At 45.0% G+C, this 24,488-nt stretch overlaps 1 protein-coding gene across 2 annotated transcripts; it reads right to left on the minus strand.

Moving 5' to 3' along the window:
* Positions 1–193: 193 nt before the first annotated feature.
* On the minus strand, positions 194–7,929 carry TGIF1 (TGFB induced factor homeobox 1). 2 transcript variants are annotated; one of them, XM_082668241.1, is made up of 3 exons: positions 7,613–7,929; positions 2,024–2,250; positions 194–1,217 (listed from the first exon to the last, which is right to left on the minus strand). In XM_082668241.1, the coding sequence occupies exons 1-3, from the start codon at positions 7,626–7,628 to the stop codon at positions 642–644; spliced, it is 819 nt and encodes a 272-aa protein (XP_082524367.1). In that variant the 5' UTR covers positions 7,629–7,929; the 3' UTR covers positions 194–641. The 2 variants fall into 2 exon arrangements, with proteins under 2 accessions (XP_082524367.1, XP_082524368.1); XM_082668242.1 differs by lacking the exon at positions 7,613–7,929 and adding an exon at positions 2,475–2,531.
* Between the last annotated feature and the right edge of the window lie 16,559 nt (positions 7,930–24,488).

Raw genomic sequence — 24,488 nt, forward strand, 5'->3', positions numbered from 1 at the left:
TCCTGTTTATACAGCCTGGCTTGTCCACAGTTCTTCAAAGAGCTGGTGACACCCCCCCTAACTCACACTCCACCCTACCCCCAACTTCCTGCTCATTGGGGTGCTATATTCCTACTCATTTTTAAGAGATGCCTCCCTCAACAAAATACTCTGCATTACAGTACTTTTTAAAGAAAATACTTTATTACGTCATGAAAAAAATGCATCAATCAACTAGATTCATACTCGTTTGAAAAAAAATTGAAAATTTATTAATTAGACAGTATGTGGGCATCCTGTTCCACATGGGAATGAGAAGATGCTATAGGTTCTCTAAGTATTGCACAGTCTGAAAAAGACACCAACAAAAAAAAGGGGAGGGGAAAAAAAAAATCACATAATCTTGGGAACCACCTCACATTATGAATAATCTACCAAGAAACATTTAAAAAAGAAAACCCTTTGTTTCTACAGTAGCTTTGAGTTTATAGTTCTTGGAATGACTGTATTCCACTGACAACATCTCAGTAACAGGAAGCTTCATTTTAGCAATCCCATGTGCAAATATTAATAAAAAAATATATAAAATAATGCAATTCACCTCTTGCCATCATCCCAGCAATCATAACATTTCTGAGAACTGTTTTGCTTGAAAAAAGGGGTTAAGCCATAAGTTTTGCCTGAAGCTCCATTTCTGCAGCCCGTTTGAGTGCAACATCTACCAGAAGCTGAAATCCACTAAAATCTTGGTTGAGGTCCGGTGGAGTAGGGGGAGGAGTGTTGAAAAGACCACTCTGTGTGTGTGCACTTGGTCCAGATTTACACGTGTCCTCTGGGTACATGAGGGAGGTGTCTGTGAAGCTGCTGGCTGCCATCTGCTGTATATCTGCGTTTTGTCCCACACCAACTGACTGGCAGAGAGAGAAAGGCACATCTTTCAAGGCAGTCACAGTGGTATGACAGATCACCGAGGGACGAGCCAAAATGGATCCTGGGGATGACGGCTTAGGAGACAGTGGCCTCCCTAGGGCTGGGTTGGGTCCAGCTGTACAGGAGTGAAAAGGGCTCTCCTCTAGAGCCGGTATGAAGTTTTTGATGCCTGTTGCTGACTCCACAGAGCTGGCTTCAGATATCTTGGTCCCTCGGCGGGAAATTGTGAACTGATTTGGATCTTTGCCATCCTTTCTCAGCATGTCGGGGAGGAGCCTGCGCCGGGCGTTGATAAACCAGTTACAGACCTGAAATCATACGGGGATGTTTTAGACGCTTTAACACTCCGCCAACATGCCCGAGAGCCTTCTTGGGGGCGCCTTACTGCTCTCTCTCTTTGCATTAAAGGAGGCATGAAAAGGCTTATCGGGACCTTCAAAGTTATTTAGAGGTATTTGAGCCCAGCCAAGAAAAGAGAGGTGTTCCCTGTCATAAACCTCCTCTTTTTCTAATACAAATCCCCTTTTTGGTCTCTCATCATCCTTAAACCTTTTCAGAAGGAAGGAAAAGAAAGGTATACATTCTCAAACGCCTGAAAATGATTTTAGAGAGGGAATTTTACCTTTTAACTCTCCCCATATTAACCTGTTATCTACCGCCCCAGCATTTAAGTTAATCAACTACAGGAAAACCTTTCCTGGATGAAAAGAGCCACTCCTCCCAGTTACTGATTTTTCCCAGTTCAAATGACTATGTCAACAGACAGAACATGAATTACCTCACTGAAGTCTGAACTTGTTTAAATATCAAACCAGTTTCCTGGGCAATAGAGTAAGATTTAACCTCCTTCTTATGTTTGTTGCATAAAGGAAGGCTCTTTTAGGCATTAAAGGAAATGCTATTTGACAGATGACTGTCAAGTGTTTCTGTTTCTCTACATAGCCAGTTATTAGCTGTTAGCACTATAAAAAGTTTACAAGAAAAAGATATGCCCCCCCCGTTTTTTGAGTGGGGAGGCACTTAATGACTTGCTATACAGGAATGCTATAAAGCGACTTTGGGGAAAAAACCCACCACACCCCCCGGGCATACAGCTGGTGTTCCTTTCCCTTACCTGTAGTGTAGAGAGGTGTGTTTGTTGGGACAGTAATGCTTTTTCTTGCTCTGAGGGGTAGGCATTGTATCGGTGTTCATACAGCCAATCGCGGAGAATCTGAACGGATTCCTTGGGCAGGTTGCCCCTCCGCCTTCTCTTGCCTGAGCCAGCAGAAGAGGAGAGGTCCAGGGGGCTGTCCATGCTGTCATCATCCTCGGTCTCACTGCCAGACGCGGCAACAACACCTACGAGAGGACAGAGGCCAGCCGTCAGCCACTGTTATCAGCAAAGCTCACCTCTTTTGACCACTCAGCACAACTGTGTTTTCTCAACTCTTGAGAGCCTAACAAGCGAAGAACGGGTGTTTTCCGTCCTGAAACACCAGCGCTCGTGCGAAATCTCAAGAGTAATTCGTTCGACTAGCAGCATATTCTAGATTCCCAGCCCCCCGGCAGATTCCCTTTCGTACCCATTTTCCTATAGGATTCAACATCTCACATTCCTTTTCAATGGTGCTCAGAAGTGTCTAATCCAGCAAGTGAGACACAGCTGCACCTAAAGCGAATAGCTTGCCACGTGTGAAACAGGAAAGGTGTCATAAGCAGACGGGATGTGTCTGACAACCTTCTCCGTGAGGTCATTGCTAACTAGGAAAAACAATCCAACTAATGTACCTTTGAAACGCTGTTCTTCCTCCCTCTTCCGCTGAAGGTTTTGAAATAAAAAGGAAGATTTTTTTCCACTGATACAAGCCAAGAAAATTACACTTGTAACCCAGTTAGTAGTCTAAAGATAAAATGCATGGCAGAATTTTCTGCCAATTCCTCTTCTTTTCCTTTTCATTGCTACCCCCATTTATTCAAAACTAGACACCTACTTTTAATGGACAGTACTAGTCACTTTTTACTAAATGCAAACAACCACTGAAGTTTTAAATTTCATTGCATAAAACTATTCTATTTTTAGTACTTAATGTAAGAGGTCAAAAGATGCCTAGTAGTGAATAAACTTTAAAACTTCCGTAAATTTCAACTGCCAGTTTAATCCGAACCCAGGATACTACATATCAATAAGCAGAGATCAGCTTTAAATCGTTACATGACAAAGAAAACTGAATATGCAACCCCCAGAGGAAACTCTTTTGTTTACAAGCGCTTTAATCCTACCAGAAATTTTTAAAAAGTCACACCCATAGAGAATATTTAAATCACACATAGACTGGGTTCTACAAAAATTCAGACTTGGCCCTTTTGACATTTAAAGATAATTTTGAACTTTAACCCTTCCCCGTTTCAAAACTACAAAAGGCTACTCTGACTAAAGACGTATATTCTCATTTTTGAAGACAATTAAGAATTTTAAAAACATAAATAAATTACAAACTATAGTATGCTTGAAAAACCAGTATTTCTATATAAAGGAAATTAAGGTAGCATGACATTTAAAGGTAGGCACTCTTAACTTTGTTGACGCAAGCTCAAGTGGTTTACCTTGTTAGGAAATAAAAACAGAATATTCCTCAGAGTGATAAACCATTCAGTGTATCTTAAAGGAACTTTTCCCAAACCCCATCCTTTCAAAGCATTTTAACACAGTGAAACTCAAAAAGCTACTCATTCAAGATTTGCTGATGAGCTAGCTCATCAGTTAATTGAGTGTAACTCTTCTTGACACATTTTCAGTTTTGGACTGCAGGGGGCAGAAGGTGCTGGAGGGAGTGTCCGCAGAAAAGGCAGAACCTTCCAAAGACAAAGTAAAGCAAGTTCTAACAAAAGAGTAGGATGATCTTGCAAATTCACTTTGGCTCAAGGCTTAATTAACAAACAGCCATCAGTAAAAGGCCCAGCAACCCTAAATTTTAACAGCAGCTGCATATCTGATGTTTTTCAACCCAGATTTCATTAAACTGCTTAAAAAGAAAGAAAAAAAAGGAGGCACATTTAAAACTGAAAGTGCTTTCACTGTTGAGAAGATGAGAAACTTTTAAAACCGGTGTTGAAACTTGGGTGAAGAACTATTAACAAAAAAACCTTAAGAAATTATAAATGTTCCTGTTTTACATTTGCTCTGATAAAGAAATCTTAACTTTTAAAAACGTGTCAAGTAACTGAATGACTAAAGCAAATGTGAATAAAGCAATTTGTTTAAACTCTTCAAAAAGTCTGAAAAGTCAGAACTTCTCTAGGCTATTAACCCCACCTCCCCTTTTTAACGTTTTAGAAACAGTGTGAAAGTCTGCTCACTGAACAGTGAATTCCCAACTGTAAATTGACAATCACAAATAGTTTGAAACAAACAAAAAACCCCTAAAGCCTGTCCTTTGATCTGCTCACTTAGTTTGACAAGAAGCCTGATCTTTCAAAACAGGCTAGTGACACAAAAGCAGGTTTCAGTTAAGCAACACCAAACTGCAGCGACTTTACTCTGTTCTCAGTTCATTTAAATAAAAAAGCGGCCAGGCCTCCGGACCTCTTAACAAATATTTCCAATATGTGCACAAAAGCTGACGGAACAGGAAGTTAAGACTTCAATTCCTCGGCTGTGCCAGCTGATATTTCACTACAGCAAACCACGTTTGCTGCTGTCAGGACTGTTTTCATTAAAACTCTCCCTCCGGATTGTGGCTCAACTTGGAAAAACAAAAAGACTTTTCCAAGTTACTCATTTCCTATTGTAACAGAGCTTTGGAACACTTTCCCGGTTACGACTTGTTTCCAAACGTTTTACTCTGCTCACACTTTAAAAAATGTGGTGGTCGGGGGCGGGGGGGCGATGCGGGGGGATCACAAGCCTCTTTTACTCCATCCACATACAAGGAAATTTGTTTAGAAAGCCACAAGATGCTCTATGAATCCCACAGCGCTAAAAAGCATTTTTTTTTCCTGAGTAGTAACAGGGGGAGGGGCAGAGCCCGGGGGGGGGCAGAGAGACAATGGTTGTGAAGTTGGACTCTTAAAAAAAAAAATCTGGACTAGAAAAAGATCTGGGAATAACAATAACCGAAGGCAACGCTTAAGGGTACAAATAGGAAAAAGCAAACCTAACCTAACAGGTTTCCTGATCAGAACATCTCAGGAGAAGCGACGGGAAACGTACTTAACCCCCCCAGGCACCAAATCCAAGGAGCGCTAGGATGAACCCAGCCGCAGAAGTCTGAAGCAAGAATCCCACATCGTCAGAAACCGGGAGCAAAGAGACTTAGGGGGTTTTCCTCAACGAATCTGCTTGCTTGTTTGAAAATCTTTTGGGGAGATCTTTTGGGCATTCTCAGTTTTCTAAGACGAGACACTATTGTCACAAAGCAGTCTTACCAAATCCCCGGCTCCGCGATTGAGTTTTTAAGTGCTTTTGTTTTCAACAAAACTTGAAAAGATTTTCACTGACTTTTATAAAACGGACAGTCCAACTCGGCGAGCCAGATCTCTTCCGGAGCCCTAGCGGAGGCCACTGGGCGCGGGGCCCCCAGGTGGCTGGAGGCCGGGGCGAGGGCGGGCAGGACCAAGAGGGACTCGCCGAGGGAGGAGCCCGGCCCGGCCGGCCCGGGAGCTTTTGTTCCGCCAACTCCTCGGCCCCCGCTGAAGTCGCCCCTCCGACCGCACGAGTGAGAGCAAACCCAGGCCTTGGAGTTTCAGATTACAAGCAACTGAAAACGGGGCCGTGAATCTCAACCTCCTCAGGGGCCTGCCCACCCGCAAAGGATTTGCCAGGAAAACCTAAAAAGGGAAAGAAACCCGGGCAACCTCGGCAGTCTCCGCTCCCCCGCAAGGGCTCCGAACCAGTCGCGAAGTTTCCCCTCCAACACGTCACCTTTCATTGTTTCCATGAGTCGGCGCGGTAGCAGTACCTCGCGCCCCGGGGCAGCGCGCCCCGAAGATTCCCCAGGGACCGGCGGGTTCCTGCCCCGTCCCCTGGCTGGGCTGGGGGGAGGGCGCCGAGAGAGGGGTGCCGGGAAGGACGGGGGGGGGCACCGGCACAATAGCGGGGAGGGGGGAACCCCAGAGCCTTACGGGTGGTCGGGGAGGATCATCACAGCCTTCCCCGCCAGAGCCCGAACAATGGGGGGAACCCGCCCCGGCGCAAGCCCAGCTCTGCTCTGCTCGCGGATCACAAGACGCACCCGTCAAAAACAACCCAACTTGTCCCAGTCAGTTCACCAGGAGGGAGAGAACGCCTCCCAGGGACGATCTGGACCTGTCAGCCTTCCACGAGCTGACCTGGTCTCCCTGGGCGCCCCCGGGCGCTCCCCGCGCGCCTTTTCTCGCCGAGCCCAGTTAAACGTCCAAACCTCTGAGCCCCCGCTCTCGCCCTTCAGGGTCCCCGGGGAGAGGACGCGCGGGGAGTTAGTTCCACTACAACTACCAAACGCGGGGTGGACGTTTAGTTTGACTCCCGCCCGCAAAGCGGGACGTGGGGAGCTCCGCGTGTTTCAAAGGCACCAGCCCAGGATCAAACGAACAGAAATCCAAGGTGAAAATGTGGCCGAGGGAACCCTCTCGGCTTCGAGGCTGCCCCACTCTAACGGGAGTCTGTTCTAACCGTATTCGCTCGACGAGTCTGAAAGAATGTGGAGCTGGAGAAACTCTGGCCGCAGCTGGGCATGCGCAGTAGCCACCCCTCCCCCCACCACGCCCGCGCTGGCTTCCCCGAGCGATTAACTTCTGTTTTGAACCACTCGACATAAATCACAACAGAAAAGCCAACTCCGGCCCACGACGGAACATTCGGGGGTACCTCCCTGCTAGGGACTGAAAAGTTAACTTCAAAAGGGAGTTAAAATTCTTTGACCTTTTGTGGTGGTGTCTTTTTTTTCCCTTTTTCTTTCTGTGTATTTTGTTTTTAAACCAGACTGACGGCAAGTTTTAGCTATAAAGCTTCCAGAACGCTTCGTGGAAACAATGACAGACTCACTCTTTGCATGTCACACTTGAACTCATTCTGACTGCACGCCGCTTGCCCGCAGTCCTAACTCTTCCTCTTGCCCCAGATACATCGTGGGAAAACTTGTAGAGGCTGGGAATTCTGAAAAGTCTAGCTTTCCAAAGGGACCGACACCCGGGGGCGACCTGGGGTCCAGACTCGCCTTCATCTGATGGTGTAAACGCCCCATCCCTGGAGAAGACGTGCCCGGCCCAGCCGGGAGTGAGCGGGGACCCTGGAGCCCAACTTTGAGACAAAGGCGCCGCGGCTCCGCCGGCCGGGCCGCCCAGGGTCCCAACGGGGAAAAGCGGGGCAGGGGTGCCCCCGACCCGGACCCCACTCCCCCGCCCGCGAGAAAGAGCAAGAAGCCACGCGGCGAGCGTGGGGTGTCTGCGGAGACAATGAAACTTGGAGGCGCACAAACAAGGCGGCGAGCGTGTTTCTTGACAACGTGCCAGCAGCGTGGAGAGGCCCGTCTCCCCACAACAGCCCCTCGGTGTTGTGTCTAAGAAGGAAACAACAACTGCCATTTCAGACGCAGCCTCAACAAAGAGAACGGCCGCCGCTCGGGCCTGCGAGCCCCGGGGCGGAAAAGTCCACCAAGTCACTCTCGCCCCAAACCCAGCGCCGCCCCTCGAGCACGTTTCCCTGGGACTCGCGTCCACGGCGCGCGCAGCCCGCGAGCCTTACCTTTCTTGCTTTTCATTCTGGAGCTCCCCTTCCAGCGCGAGGCGACGCTGGGGTCTCCAGGGGCTAGGAGCGAGGGCGAAGGGGCCGAGTGATTGTCCTCCTTGCCGGCCGACTCTCCCGTAACTTGTAGGACGCGCTCCAGCCGTTATTGCTAAACAAGGCGCTCGGATCCCAGGCTCCCGCTCCTTGGGTGGAATTGAAGTGACACTTGGGCTTCCTCCTGCCGGAATCTTCTGGCAGCCGGCCGGGGGCTCCCCCTCGCCCAACTCGCTCCCCTCCCCACTCCGCTCCTTTGTTCCCCGCTCCTGCTCGGCGCACCTCGGCGCTGTCAGAGTGAGCGAGGCGAGCAGGGAAGGTACAGGAGGTCCTGCCTCCGCCCCCAGCCGCCCGCCCCGTCCCCCGCCCGCCCCGCCGCTCCTCCGCCCCTCCCCCGCACCTTCCAGCCGCGGAGGACGGCACCGAGCGCCGCGGCCGCGCCGCCTCACCCCGCGTCCCCGGGCCGCTGTCACCCGTTCCTCGTGGGGGCGGCCGAGCCCAGAAACGCGATCGCTGCTCCCCACTGCGCGCACGCCGCCTGCATCCCCGGCTCGGCGGCGGCGACACCAGCCGAGCGCCCCGAGTTTCTACTTTAGGCCGTTCTTCCCGGGCCTGGCGAGGGTGCGTTTGGTTAGGAAATTGCAACAGATGGAAAAGAGGCCGTCTCCTCCTCCCCCTCCTCCACCCCAGGGAAGAAAAGGCTCCCCTTTCGTTTTTGACAGCTGCCCCAACTCCACAGTCCCTGCTCTGGCAGCAGGAGAAGACAGCGGCTGCTGGTTCAAGGGGCGGAGCTCCGTAGGAAAAGTATTCGGGACAAGAACCAACTTCTTCCAGAATGCGCGGCTGCCATTGACACGCGGGCGCGGCGCGGCGCACCCTTCTCCTCCGGGGGCTCTTCCTCCACAGCAACAGTGGGGAGCGGGGGGGGGGAGGATGAGGCACAGACACCCCGGGTGAAAGTCTGTTCCCCCCGGCTAAAGCTGCGAGTTTCGGACTGGATTGCAAGGCAGTTTCGAAATCTAACATGTTGCGGACAGACACTTGTCATGCTCACATGCTCTTTAAAAGTCTCTGCCTGGGGACGGCCCGGACGCGCGCCCGCCCCGCCTAGACTCGGCCTGACATCCGCACCCCCGGACCCGGGCAGCTGTGCCGCCTTTATGGGAAGGGGGCTACCACCCCCGGGGGCGCTCATCTGTTTCGGTAAACAGAGTCTACTTTTAGGACTTATATCCTGCTAGGGGACCCTTTTCTCCCCGCCCCCCCACCCCCGGTACTTCAAACAGAAACTAACCATTAAGTAAATACATGTTCCTGTTGCTTTAATTTGGTTGAGAGGAGGACTCCAGTAGGAGTTCCTAGATGAAATTACCCTTTAAAAAGACTTCTCTCCTCTCCTTTTCGCGTTTGTCCCCTTCGTCGTTTTGAAGTAAATTAACTGTCACATGCCACACTAAGACTTTCCCCATCACTTAAAAAAAAAAAAAACCCAAACGTAAATAATTTAGCCTGATAGAGACGTCAGCTCCCGAGTCAGCCTCCAGTTTCTGCTCTGTGCTGTTTTTGTTTTGTAATCTCTGTGAAGAACCCGGCAGAAGCTCCGTGGAAATAAGGTTCAACCCAAGGAGGAATAAGGCAGCCAAACGATGACTAACTAGATTTTGGAGCCTCTGTTTTAGGATTACACTGAAAATTAAAGCCAGCCGCCCACATACTCACCCTCCCCCAAAAAAGACACCCCCGCCCCGAGAGTGAATAAGGCCAGAGTTTACAAAGCTTGGGTGGTTTTTTCCAATTACAGGGCTTAAAATGGATAAACAAGGAAAACAGCGTCAGTCTAAGAAGGGAACGACCTTACGATTATTTTTTTCCTGTGGCGTGCCGACTGCTCGGCACCTAAGAGAACACACATCTAAAACGACCAAGGGGGGAACATGGTCCTGGGGGAAACCACCAGCCTGGAGGGGCTCCCCTGTAACTTGCCGGAGCGCAGTTCCTTCCCGGCCTGGCGGCAGATGAATCAGCGGCTGCGCCCGCGCGCAGGACAGATGTGGGGCGGGGAGGGGCCCGTTAGAGGGCCGCTCAGCTCCCGCGTTTGAAGGGTTGTTTGTTGCTGGGATTGGTGGCTCACATCCGTTGGGGACCGGGAGAAGGGGGAGGAGGGACGCAGGAGGAGGAGCCGGACCGCCGGCGCTGCGCCTCAGCGGTCGGGGTGGCAGGAGCCTCGTCTGGAGCCGGTTACTGGGGAGACGCTTTGTTTGCTAACTTCGAAAGCCGCTTCGGCTGCCTCGGCCTCTTTCGAAGCCGGTCCACGAAACCCGCCTTCGGGTCGGCTTAACCCTCCCCCTGGGCCGTTTGCACCAGCGCGAGACAAAACTGTTTCCTTCTTCCGCGTGGTTCTCCGCGGCCACGCGGTGGCTCTCATTATGTACACAAAAGTATCTTTTCCTTCGTCTAAGTGAACTTGGCTGATTATTGCGATTCTCAAGCAGCCGAGATGGAAACCGACGGTTGCAGGGAGTTTATAGCTAGAAAACAAACTTTACCGGGGAAGGGGCGCCGAGAATTAAAAGCCTCTTTTCAAATGGCCAGGAGGAGAAAGTCGAACTTTCAACTCTCTCGCTGGAGGTCCGGCTTGGTCCGGGCAATGCTCACCTTTGGCTCGAGCGAATCACACCGAAGCAGCTATTAAAGCTGGCGAGATGCTCCCGAGAGGAACACGGGCCCCCTGCCCCGGGTCGAGGTCCTCCCTCCCACATCCTCAAGGCCCGTCCCAAACTTGTTGCAAGCTTTGGATTGTTGGTGCATTCTGGGAAGAAAGTGCCTGGAGTCTGCGTAACACAGGCCAGGAAAACAACCCGAAAGAGTGGGCTTGAAAAACCAGCGGTTGCTTAGGATATTTTTGTTTATTTGCTTTTCTCAAGGTGGAAAAACAAGTTTCAGTTCTGGCTCTGTGAGTCCCGAAATATCCCAGGTAGGGCCTCTCGCTGAAACTGATCCAGTGTCCTTTAAGATTCTTCCCGGTGCTTGGGGGGAAGAAATGTGGATTCACATTTACTATGTATTATTTGCCGAATGCATGTGGATGTTAATTATATTGGAAAATTGCATGAATGAAAAGTGAGAAAGTGTTTGGTACTCGATCATCGTTTTACACCATTATTTTTTCCCTCCAGGCACACAGTTCCATTTGGTGTCTTATCTTCCCAGGCTGCCTCAAGGCCAAGAAAAGACACAGAGTTAAGTTACTTTTCACAGCTGCAAACCCTTCAAAAGCAAAAACTCAAAAAGAAACTTGGAAAGGCACATAAGCCAGAAAAGTGTATCAATACTTGCAGTTATTATTTTGATACGTGGTCCATCAAGTGATTGAAGACTATTTATTTCCTTCATCTCAGTGACCGCTGATAAAGCCTGATTCCACGTGGCACTGTCTTACACAGAGGAATGATGACTCACAGTCACTGGATCCCTTTTGCTTCTCCTCTCTGGGGAACAGATATTTTTATAAAATATGCAGACTGCGGGGCTCCAAGCACTGCACAAGGGTTCTATAATCATCTCTTGACATCTCAGGTCAGAGGGTCCTAGGCTGCTTAAGGAGAAGCCAACCATTGTCTTTTCAAGGGCCTGGGGCTGGGCTACAACCATCTTGTGGTGATTTTATCTGTCCCATCAGCATGACTCTCCTCCCCTTAGTTACATGAATAATGTAACTTGTGCTACTACTTTTGTTTGTAATCACTTTTCTCCTGGCCTGCATTTCCCTTCCCAGCCCTTTTTTCCCTCTGCAGCACAGGCCTCATTTTTCTTTCCCTAGAGGGGATTTGAACTCAACAGGACAAAGCAGAAAGATAATGGTTGAGCACAGCCTCTAACCTCTCTATTCTCAACATCATGATCTGTACTGTGTTTTACAGTTTACGAAATAATTTAAATGACCTCATTTAATACTCAAACGAGTTAGCTAGGTTATTATTTTTTTCCTAAAGTGAAGATAACACATCCAAATATAACAAAGCTAAAAGGTATAAAACCAAGTACTGGACGTAAATTACCTGACTGAAAATCAAGTGTTCTCGCATCATCTGTGGAGGGTCTGGTGGATGTGGAAGGCAGTATAGGGCAGAGACTGACCACAGATTACAACACCAGGGCCACCTGAGCACATGGAGGTTGCTCTAAAACCTGTCTCTTCTCTGAAATCTACCTGGAGTTTTACCAGAGCCTGTCTTCCAACCTGCCTGCTTTTTGTGCTTTTCTTCTTTCCTCATTTTTTAATTACAAAAAAAGGGGCGGGGTGGGGTGGAGGGAAGACTGTTCTCAAAAATCCGAGCAAGAAAGAAGTATACATAGTGAAATAGGAAAGACCTCTTAATTGACCCCTTCACTCTCCATATGCGCATATGTATATTACACTCAAATGTAAGGGGGTTTTCATTGTTATTTGTTGTTTTCAAGTCCCCTCTGCCTGGGATGGCCCCATAGCATTTGCTACCTATCGGGCTTTTTCTCACCAGTCAGAATTCGGCCTAAATATCTTCTCAGAAGAGTCTTCTGTGACCACTTGACCTAAATTTAGTTACCTTCGCTGCCACCATCTAGCTCAGGGGTTCTCAACCGCAGTCCTGTTTGGGGCTGGATAATTCTCGGTTGTAGGGGGCTGTCCTGTGCATTGTAGGATGTTTACCAGCACCCCTGGCGGCTAACCAATACTGGCTGGTAACACCCTCCCCCCAAGTTGTGACAAACATCTCCAGACATTACCAATGTCCTCCAGAAGGGACAGAAATTGGGGTGGGGGACACCTCTGGTAGAGAACCACAGGTCTCGCTCAACCCTTTCTTTTCTTCCATAGCCCCACAATTTTTTTTTTTTTTTTTTTGGCTGCGCGGGCTCTTAGTTGCTGTGGGTGGGCTGTTCACTGTGGCGCGCAGGCTTCTCTCTAGTTGTGGTGCGCGGGCTCTGTAGTTGCGGCATGAGGGCTTACTTGCCCTGAGGCATGGGGGACCTTAGCTCACCGACTGGGGATCGAACCCACATCCCCTGCATTGGAAGGCGGATTCTTAACCACTGGATGGCCAGGGAGGCCCCATAACACTGCAAGTTTTAATTATTTTGCTCATTTGACTGTTAGTGTGTTTGTTGTCCTTTGACACCCCCCCCACTAAAATGTGTGCTTATTGTTAAATATTCCTGAACTTGGCACAAGGCCTCAACCATAAAGGGACCCAATAAATATTTCTCAAACAAAATAATGCATGAAAATGAGACTGTAAGAATCGTTAATAAGAATACAATCCGTTATTGTAAATAACACGCCAGGCAGCGTTAAATACTTCACATATTTTAATCTTTATTCCTGAAAACATCCTAAGAAGCACGCCTTATTGTTATCCCCATCTGACAGATGAAGAAGGGCAGTTCAGTCATTTGTCCTGCCATTCTGACCCCTGGTCCATGATCCAAACAATAATGATATTCTGCAGCTTGCTTTTTTCATTTATGTTTAGTGCTAAGCATTTAAGTAGTGTCTAATTTGTAACTAAGCACAAAAAGAAAGTGCAATTATAGTTAAAATATTCAACAATTGATAAAACATAGGCACCAACCAATGCCAGGAGCTCCTTCGGACTGTAAACGAGGGCACACTGAACCAGTGTGTCTCAACAGAATGTCAGTTTGTATGCAGATCTTTGGGGGCTCTTGTGAGTATATTTGTAGGAGTCCCTGGAAGGTAGACTAGCTGAGTCAAAGGGCTGTGCATTCAAAATTTTCACAGATGTTGCCAAATTGCCCTCCAAATCATCTTACATATTTAAAACCTCTTTCTTTACACCCTTGCTAACACTGCACATTACCAATCAATTTCATATTTGCCAATCTCCTAGACAAATACGTGACACCTAACTTTTTTAAGAATGCATGTCTTGGTTTGAGAAGGTGAGCACGTTCTTGTGTTTTCTGTGCATTTATTTCTTCTTTTCACCTGTTCATAACTTTCGTCAAGTTTTCTACTGTGTTCATTGTTCTTCCTGTTCTTTTTTTCTTCTTTTTTTTTCTTTTGGCTGTTCCACTTCTAGGATCTTAGCTGCCTGACCAGGGATTGAACCTGGGCCCTCAGCAGTGGAAGCACAGAGTCCTAACCACTGGACAACCAGGGAATTCCCTTTCTTCCCTTTTTAAAATGGTGAGAACCAGCCTGTTTTTGTATTAGCCTAAAAGCATTTGACAGAATTAAAGGAACAAGGTTAGATGGACCAATAATGAAGGCGGGGGCGTGGGGTGATGTGTCCTGATTTTAAAAAAAAGAAAAAAATATATAGTTTGGAATAAGTACCATATTTATGAGGTAAAAGTAAGACCTTCAGAATACTGTACCAGTTTTTAACTGAGTCCCTTTCTCCTCTTTCCATCAAAGGGTTAATCCACTCATATGTTTCCATTTATCACCATTACCTCGTCTCAAAGCTGTAGAGGACCCATTTATAAAGCAATAAAACGATGAAATATCTAGGAGTAAAATTAACAAGAAATATGTGCAAGTTTTATGAAGAAAACTTTAAAATCCTACTGAGGGACATAAAGGAAGACTTAAGTAAAATAAAAGATATAATTTATCCTTTCCTGCAAGATTCAATAGCGAAAGCATAAAGATGTTTATCTTCCCCAAATCGATCTTTAAATTCAGAGCAATTTCTATTAAAATTCCAACAGGATTTTTTTCCTTTAAATTGCTACACTTCATCAAAATTAAACAACCATACAATAGCCTGGGAAATTCTGAAAGAAGTGTTGGGATGGGAGGAGGGCAGGGGAAACCCCTTCACATATTAAAGTGTATTTTGAAGTTAATAATAATTAAAATGTAAGCGTTTTGTACTGAGAATAAATAAAGAGCAAACAAAGAACAATGAGAGTTTAGAATATGATATGGACATTTAGATTTTGGCAAAGGTGACTTTTCAGATCGGGGCAAATTGAATTGGGACAATTGACTACTTTTAGTTAAAAATCAAGCTGATCTCTATCGCACTCCTTTAAGAAAAATAAAACTCATCTGAATCAGAGATTGAAATGTTCATTAAAAATGCAACCCTGTATGTTCTAGAACAGTGGTTCTCCAGGCGGGATGTAGGTGGCGACTTTGCCTCCCAGGGGACATTTGACAATGCCTGGCGACATTTTTGGTGATCACAGCTGGAGAGGAGGGGATGCTACTGGCATCTAGCGGATAGAGGCCAAGGATGCTGCTGTTTCACCACACACAGAACAGACCTCCACAGAAAAAGCATCCTGTCTGGAGGGTCAGGCGTGCTGAGGTTGAGACCACGTGTTCTGGAAGGAGGCATGAATATGATCTGGGAGTGGAGAGGCCTTTCTAACCAGGACACAAAATTGAGACCCAGTAAAAGAGATACATGTGTATAAGCATTTTGTATTTGTAAAAAAACTTGTGTTTGAGGAAAACAATCATAAAATTTTCAAAAGCGATAAAACTGGGAAAAAATAACTGCTGGCACATGTCAGGCACAAGACCTAGTTACCGAACTTACGGAGAGCTGATACAAATCAGAGGGAAAAAACCCTGTTTATAAAAAGTAAAGTTGGGCAAAGTCTATAGATAAGCAGTTCAAAAAAAAAGAAAAAGAAATCCAAATAAACAGAAACATGAAAAAAAAAGCCACCAAGAAAACTTTATTTTGCAGTCATTACAGCAATAAAGTAAATCAGACTGAACTGACATAGAAAGATTACTCATATACGTTGACAAGCTTTTTTGTTTTTGTTTCTTGGGGGATTTTTGGCAGCACTGTGAGGCTTGTGGCATCTTAGTTCCCCCACAAGGAATTAAACCTGGGCCCTCGGCAGTGAGAGCTTAGAGTCCTAACCACTGGACTGCCAGGGAATTCCGTGGTACGTTGTTTTTAAGCAAGGTGAAGAACATTATAGTATTACCCCCATTTTTAAAAATTATTTATTTGGTTGCTCTGGGTCTTAGTTGTGGCTCTCTGGCTCCTTAGTTGTGTCATGCAAACTCTTAGTTGCGGCCTGTATGTGAGATCTAGTTCCCTGACCGGGGATTGAACCCTGGCCCCCTGCATCGGGAGCTCAGAGTCTTAACCACTGTGCCACCAGGGAAGTCCCTAGTATTGCCCTTCTGTGTAAAATGTTTTATGCCTATATTTCTTTGGAACGATACTCAAGGAAACATTCACAATGGCTATCTTTGGAGGAAGAGAAGGGTAGAAAGGAATGAGATGCATGGCAAGGAGGGTTTTTTTTATCTTATACTTTTTTGTACAAGTCTGAGAAATGAGAGACAGACAGAGACAGAGGAAGAATACGAGCTGGAGTTGGAGAAGGCAGGTGCCCAGTCTAGACTGGTCATCATTTTATTTTACCTGCACTTATTCCTTCTTCCCAGCTCTTCCTTTTTTTAATGGAGATCTGAGTTTCTGGCTTATTTTCCTTCTCTCTAGAGAACTTCTTTTAACGTTTCTTACAAGGCAGGTTTACTATCATCATTTTTGATGACTAAATAATAGTTCGGTGTAACTATGGATATAATTTATGTACCAATCCCCATTTATTGGACACTTAGGTTTCGATCTGGTTTGAGTTAGAAGGGATTTTCAAAACTCATATAAAAACCTGAGCAGGGGTCTAAAATAGGATGAGCTGTATTTGGGGCCTTGAAGTCTGGTTCTTACAGTTCAGGAGCCAGGGGTGGTTAATCATTAGCAAGTGTGAATAACCCCCAGTGACACCCTGGGAGTTCATTATTCACTGCTATTTACAGGAAGTATCAAAGGCTGTCAAACCATTGGAATTGGATTGCCAAATCTGCAAAACGGGAAAGGTTAATCCTGATGCAGGTAATTTTTACAGAAAATTTGGCCAACCATTATAATATGTAACAAGAGAGCAAGATACTTTCCTCAAAATGAATGAATAGAAGCTGTCGATGTACGGATGGAGTCCGCATACCCCTTGAAAGGCACGCAACACTTAAGTAAAGGCTTTCTCTTCTATTGGTGTGTTCTTACCAGGGGACAATCTGCTTCCTAAAGTGTTTCATCAGGCCTCCACAGGATGTCATGCAAAAGCCAAAACGATTATTCCGTATTACCTTAAAAGGGAGGAAAACATATTCACTTCCAAGCTACTTGGGTAAACTTTATCTTTAAAACTTAGGTATATTTGATTTTATTTCTCCAACCCATTTTGGAAGCTCTCCTCAGCAACACACAGAGTAGATTAGCGGGGGCAAAATAAATGTCTAAATCAGTCCATATTCGTCTCTCCCCTTCCGCTTGTGCTTGGCAACTCATACACATATCTACTACTCTTGAATACATTTTATTTTTTAAAAAAACCTTAAAAATAGCCAGGTGACCTCACAAACAAGGACTTTGTCCTGCCTAGAATGTCTTTGTGTTTTTCATTTTTTTTGATGTAAAAATGTAAATATATCTAATAGTGGAGATCCTAGTGTAATAATTTCCCAAATATTCATCAGCCAGCTTCAACAATTATCAACCCATGGCCACTCTTGCTTCATCTATACCCTCACATACTTCCTTCTCTCCTATATTATTTTGAAGCAAATCCCAGACATTCTGTCACTTCTGGATAAGCTCCCCTAGTTAATGCTCTGCTTGCCTCGGCAGTAACACCTTCCTCCCTAGGCTAAATGGTTGTTTACTAAAGGAGCTAAGAAGTCCCAGAATTATGCCCTATTGTATTTTCCTTTCTAGCTATTTCTCTTCCTGTGGTTAAACATTTTCTTCTTGCCAGAGAGAACAATTACATTTTATCTTTAGATGGGGCTTTAAAGCTTTTAGTTCTACTAGCCTCTGTTAGACCAATAACTGAGGTACATTTTCTCTTTTGCACAGTTCTACCCTCAAAACTTATATCAGTTTCTCCCATTTGAACTTGTCAGACAATTGCCCTGATTTTTTTTTTTCCCGTGGTTCAGGAAGCATGTTCACCAAATCAGTATCTCACTTTGAGGTCTCTAGAAATATTATTCTACTTTACTGACTATAAAGAAAAACATTACTTTAAAAATTCACGGCTACAAATGACTTTAAGGCAAATTATTTCCTTCTCGTGTGTGTGTGTGTGTGTGTGTGTGTGTGTGTGTGTGAGAGAGAGAGAGAGAGAGAGAGAGAGAGAGAGAAAGAGAGAGCGAGAGAGAGACAAAGAGAGAGACAGAGACAGAGACAGACAGAGGAATAGGAAGATGGGGGAGTAAAGTCTAGAAAGATTTGATACATCTAGTATGGAGTTGTTTTCAGCCAGAACGACACTCAGATGGTAACATTAAAACACAAACAGGGGCTTGCCTGGTGGCGCAGTGGTTGAGAGGCCGCCTGCCGATGCAGGGGACACGGGTTCATGCCCCGGTCCGGAAAGATCCCACATTCCACAGAGCGGCTGGGCCCGTGAGCCATGGCCGCTGAGCCTGCGCGTCCGGAGCCTGTGCTCCGCAACGGGAGAGGCCACAACGGTAAGAGGCCTGCGTACCGCAAAAAAAAAAAAAAACCAAAAAAAACCCCACACACAAACAGGACTTATTTAAGTTTTAAAACTTAATATTCTGACCATTAGGTTTGAAAAACGTAGAATCATCAATAGATAATCTGAACGCTTTCCCTCCCTCCCTCCCTCCCTCGCTCTCTCCCTTCCTTCCTTCCTTCTTTCCTTCCTCTCTCCCTCTCTTTCTGTCTCTCTCTCTCTCATAATTCTTGGACACATTATCCCTCATTGGAAATCACAAATCTGTGACCAATCCTAAATATTTTATACTTCACAAGAATCCCATTTAGTTGTTAAAACTAAACAAACCAACTATTCGCAAAAATGGTGTCTAGATTTCTTGAGTTAGGTACACTTTGCCTTCATCTAATAAAATATGTTCATCCTACCAGCCTTTTTATGGGAAAGAATAAACCCATACCTACACAAACTTCTATTTGATTAGTCATTTGTCACTTATTTATTGCTTGAAAAGTACATTTTCCAAACATTCTGTAACCACAGTGCTTTGCCTTCTGTCATTTTTTTGAGCCTCCAAGAATTCTTGAGACATCATCACCCCAGTCTAAAATATAAGTCCCTCCATGGAGCTTTGAAATCCGATTCCCGAAGTAACCTACCTATTTTTCAAACTGATGATGCTGTTTAGACAAAGTTTCCTCTCTAATGTAACTTAAACGTACATCTGCTCCTCTCATTTCTCCCTCACCTACCCCCCAAATTCTTCTCTTATTATTTTGCAAACTGCCGTCAAATCATTTCTGCTCAGAAAATGCAAAATCAACTTTAGTCCAGGAAAAAAATAACGTAAATTTTGTTTGTTGGACTTCAAGTTGTGTTAAGAAGATTTGAGTAAGTTACTGTTAAGGAATCCTTATCTGGTAACAGGTGGTCTAAGCTGGAAACAAACAAACAAACTGAAAATGCTGGAGAGGGAAGTTTACACTCATTCCTCATTGATTAGCTGTGGGGTTAGAATGCCTCACCTCCACCGGCACCGCCTCCTCTCACAGAGCAGACGGCCCAGTTATCAATTGTTCTCAAGAAGTACAGCTGAGAAGGTTTGCAAGACATGCAAAAAGACTTTATACTCTTACTTCTGGGATAATGAAATTGAAGGTTTACTTCCTTTTACCTGGGGGTCTCGAAACCTACACTCTAACCTACATCCACTCCAGACCTTATTCGAATGTCCACAGAAATAAAACAAAACTAAACTAAACTAAACTAGGATTCAGCTTTGTCTATTGCAAAATTTGACCATTTGTAGCCTTAAATGTCAAGGCCTGTGCCCAAGTTGGTGGGATTTTGCCTCCCCATTCTCTTGCAAATTTTCTGCAATGAGCTTGGATTCTCTTACTTTTTTTTGTGTGTGTGTGGTATGCGGGCCTCTCACTGTGTGGCCTCTCCCATTGTGGAGCACAGGCTCCGGACGCGCAGGCTCAGTGGCCATGGCTCACGGGCCCAACCGCTCAGCGGCATGTGGGATCTTCCCGGACCGGGGCACGAACCTGCGTCCCCTGCATCGGCAGGCGGACTCTCAACCACTGCGCCACCAGGGAAGCCCAAGGATTATCTTACTTTTAATCAGCATAAAAAGCAATACGTTTATTTTTTAAATTTTAAGTAAAAGCTGCCTATCCCTTGGCACCAGAGTATAGATACAATTACGGGTTCTACATGTGAACTGAAAGAGTGATATTATGCATTTGACAAATATTGGCAGTGACTCTTGAGTGCTGTGTGTCAAGTTTTTAAGCTGGTTGGCGTGAAAATAAAATAAGTAAGCAAAGAACAATAGATGAATGTGCCCAGGGCAACAAAGTATGAGAAAAGATAAGTAGTTCAGGGCATTTCAAAAACTGGAGGAAGCAGAGTTTGCAAGGATTTGAGGAAACAGAGGCCTGCTGCTCAAAGCCAGTGACAGAGTAGCTCACCAAAGTACATCTACAGTCTAGAAAAGGGGGGTATTCTTTGATCCAGCAACTACACTTTGGGAGATTTTTTTCTAAGGTTTGGTGGTCTGATTTGGCAGATACATAAGGGAGTCATGGAAGGCAAACCTCAAAAAGTATGGATATATTGAGGGACTTCCCTGGCGGTCCAGTGGTTAAGACTCTGTGCTTCCACTTCAGGGGGTGCAGGTTCGAGCCCTGGTCAGGGAACTACGATCCCACATGCCGCATGGTGTGGCCAAAAAACCCCACAAAAGACATACTAAAAAAAATGTATATTGAGGTCAAATTACCAGCCTGAGGTGGGGTCAGGCCTTATTCTGTAGGAAATGATGACCGTTTGGCCATAAGGGAGATGAAGTCTGCCGTTTTCTCTAGAATGAGTTAGAGGCAAACAGCCTCCTTAACACAGTTTTAAAAGATTAAAGGCCCCAATTTCCTTGTGCCTGTGAGAACGGGAATGACTTTTTCACTTGGCAGTTTAAGTTGCTAAAAATAAGATTTACCGAGCGTATTTATCACCAACACTTAAAATCTAGAAAACACTTCACCATCGTTCATACTATAAAAAGATAATGAGTAACCTAGATAATGCGAACCACTTCAGGCCGGGCTGGAGCCAGAATTTTGACTGCATAAGTCAGCTGTGTTACATGGCTTTATTTTTCCTGTTCACACTGCAGAGGTCAAAGGGTGTGAAAGGCTTGGAAAAGGCTAGACTTCTCAGCTTCCCCAAGCATCCTTGGGAGGTGTCAGCCTGCAAACGGGCTGTTGGCTAATTACCGTGGTTATGAAGTGCGTCCTGGGCCGGCTCGTCACTATTTTTTAAATAGGCTGTTTCTCACCTCGATTGGCAAGAGGTTACCAGATCTCTGATGGAAAGGAGGCTGTTCCTTAACTGTTTTTGCAGAATGAAACTGCAGAATCAGTTCTGGGGAAGTCGAGCTGATGTGGGGTTGAAGCATTTAAATCTGGGGCTGCCAACCCTCATTTTTTTTTTTTTTTTGTATGTGTGGTAAAATATATATAACATGAAATTTACCATTTTAGCCATTTTTAAGTGCATCGTTCATTGACATTAAGAACATTCACATTGCTGTGCAACCATACCACCATCCAATTCCAGAACCTTTTTATCTTCCCAAACTGAGACCCTGTTCCCATTAAACACTAACTCCCTCTCCCCTCTCCTCGGCCCCTGGTAACCTCTATTCTACTTCCTGTCTCTATGCATCTGACCATTCTAGGTCCCTAATATAAGTTGAATCATACAATATTTGTCCTTTTGAGTTTGGCCTATTTCACTCAGCATGATGCCTTCAAGGTCTCCTGTTACAACATGTGTCAGAATTTCATTACTTTCTCATTTACCTTTGTTTTGGAACTTTTTATTTTAACATAATTTCAGCCTTCCCAAAAAAGTGGTCAGAATAGTATAAAGAAATCCCATATACTCTTTACCACCCAGATTCCCCAGATTTGGTTCATTGTTTTACACACATACACAAGCATTTCTCACGCATACCCTTTTTTCCAAGTTGCAGATACGTTGGCCCTTGAGCCCTAAATACCTCAGTGTGTATTTCCTAAGAACGAGGACATCCTCTTACATCATACGATTATCAAAATTAGGAAACTAACGTCGACGGAATGCTATTACCCAATATTCGAACCAGATTCATATTTTGCTAGTTGTCAAATAATATTCTTCATGAGCAAGCACAAATTTCCTTCAGAAGAAAGCAAACATGTCTAGACTAAGATCTGATCTAGGAGCACACGTTGTATCTCTTTAGTCTCCTGTAATCTGGAACAGTCTCTTTGTCATTCACGACCTTGGCGTTTTGGAAGCGTAAACCCCTGTCATTCTACAGAATGACCCTCACTTTGGCATTGTCTCCAGCTTCTTCCGTGAGATTGAGGCTGCGCATTCTTGACAGATAGATCACAACAGTGACATCAGGCCCTTCTCAGTGCATCATATTAGGTGGCAAATGATTTCAATGTCTACATGCCCCCTTACAAGTGAATGTTACATTTGATCACTCTGTTAAGGTTGTGTCTGCTGGGCTTCTCCACAATAAAGTTATTATTTTTCCCTTGGTAATTAATAAATATTCTGAAAGAAGGTCGATGTCCTATTCGTAACTTTCACCCTCTAGTTTTATAATCCATTATGATTCTAGCTTGAATCGAATATTACTATCATATTTATCAACTGGTGATTTCTAACACCATCATTTCTCTTACATTTATTGGTTGGCATTCTACTGTATGGAAGAGCTTTTCTTTCCCCATTTCTTTCTTTGCTTGTTTATTTGTGGAGTATGGATTTGTGGAGTTGTATGTTATTCAGTGGGTTATAACTGGTTACTTTTTTTTTAAACATCATAAAATTTAATTGTATCAGTTGTGCAATCATCATCTGGTTGATAAATGATTACTTAATAGCGATGTTGTACATGGCCTCAGCTCCTCATTATGAATTGGCCAATTTGATATTTCGTGACTTGCAGAGTAGCTGCAAAAGAGATATGGATGTTGTATAGTATTTCTCTTTCCAATATTTCTCACATTTGTTAATAATTGCAGCCTCTCAAAAAAAAAAAAAATCCCTCAAGTGGGGCTTCCCCGGGGGCGCAGTGGTTGAGAGTCTGCCTGCCGATGCAGGGGACACGGGTTCGTGCCCCGGTCTGGGAAGATCCCACGTGCTGCGGAGCGCCTGGGTCCGTGAGCCATGGCCGCTGAGCCTGTGCGTCCGGAGCCTGTGCTCCGCAATGGGAGAGGCCACAACAGTGAGAGGCCCGTGTACCACAAAAACAAAAACAAAAACAAAAATCCCTCAAGTGAAGAAGTGCAGACATATTGAAATACTTATTTAAATAAATAAATTAGAGAGGATGCCTTTGAAATACTGTTACTCCATTCTTTGAGGACTTTCTTATTTTCTGGTACAACAAAATGTCCCAGGCTCATATTGGCTTTCCCTGCCTAACCCTGAAATCTATCATTTTTCCAAGAAGCCCTAGTTACTTTAAGTAAAGAAGGATATATAGACACCAAGATCTGGGCTCTAAATGTGCGAAGTGCATATTACTACTGGAGTGTCATTGCTTCTAGGTCCTCTCAGTAGACAGAGGTAGAACACACACACACACACACACACACACACACACACACACACACACACAGTATCCAGTTGAAAACCATAAATTCACACTAATACCTCTGATTTCAATCCAATACCACAGGCTTTATTTCAGTCTTCCTATTTTTCATGGTTGTAACTCTTCTCTGACAGTAAGAAACCTGTTTCCCATTACTCTCAAGATAGTGACTACTTGTTCAATTGTAGAATATACCAGCCGTGCCTCTACATGGCACGACTTATAATTCAATATTCCTTTGTTTCTTTTCTTTAATCTGAGGTTATTAGGTCAAAATACCATGTTCAAAAGTTAACTTGAGAGCTTCCCTGGTGGTGCAGTTGTTAAGAATCCGCCTGCCAGTGCAGGGGACGTGGGTTCGAGCCCTGGTCCAGGAAGATCCCCCATGCCGTGGAGCAACTATGCCCGTGTGCCACAGCTACCAAGCTTGCGCCCTAGAGCCTGCGAGCCACAACTACTGAGCCCACGTGCCACAACTATTGAAGCCCGCAGCCTAGAGCCTGTGCTCCGCAACAAGAGAAGACACCACAATGAGAAGCCCATGCAACACAACGAAGAGTAGCCCCTGCTCGTTGCAACTAGAGAAAGCCCGCGCGCAGCAACAAAGACCCAACGCAGCCAAAAGTAAATAAATAAATTAATTAATTAATAAAAAAGATTTCTACAAAAGTTACTTGAGTCAGCTCTTCCTTCTGTCCTCTCCAGTGTGACTGTAATTCTTTTGAAATACATTTAGGTTTATTTTTTAAATTTATATTCCCTTCTATGGTTGCCCCACATTCTTTTGATTTTATCATTATTATGATAATGATGACTTTTTTGGTATGCAAAACGTTAGCGTGATTCCAAAATCAATACTAAGTGGAAGGCTCACACAGAGAAGTGTCAGTCCTTCAGGTCATTCAAAACATACACTATCAATTGTTTTGCTTGAATAGATAGACTCACCTCACTCATATTTGAGAAAAAAACTGTCAAATACCCATGTCTGAATAACAAGTCTGTCAATCAGCTGTTCTTTGAAGTAAAAATGGTGTTATATTAAAAACTGGCTACTTCAGCTTGTAACTCAAACAGCAGAAGTACTTCATGGGTATTTCCCACTTAGTCACACAGAATATTAAAAAGACATGTACTCAGGTCAAGTTTGATAACATTACTCATTTTTAC

This window comes from Grampus griseus (genome assembly GCF_964374135.1).
Source record: "Grampus griseus genome assembly, chromosome: 12".
Lineage (NCBI taxonomy): Eukaryota > Metazoa > Chordata > Mammalia > Artiodactyla > Delphinidae > Grampus > Grampus griseus.

What these genes read in the sequence shown, in the direction of transcription:
- TGIF1 (XM_082668241.1), bottom strand. An exon ending in CACACCTCTCTACACTACAG is followed by an intron (nt 1,218 to 2,023) that starts GTAAGGGAAAGG and finishes GTATGATTTCAG; the next exon opens with GTCTGTAACTGGTTTATCAA.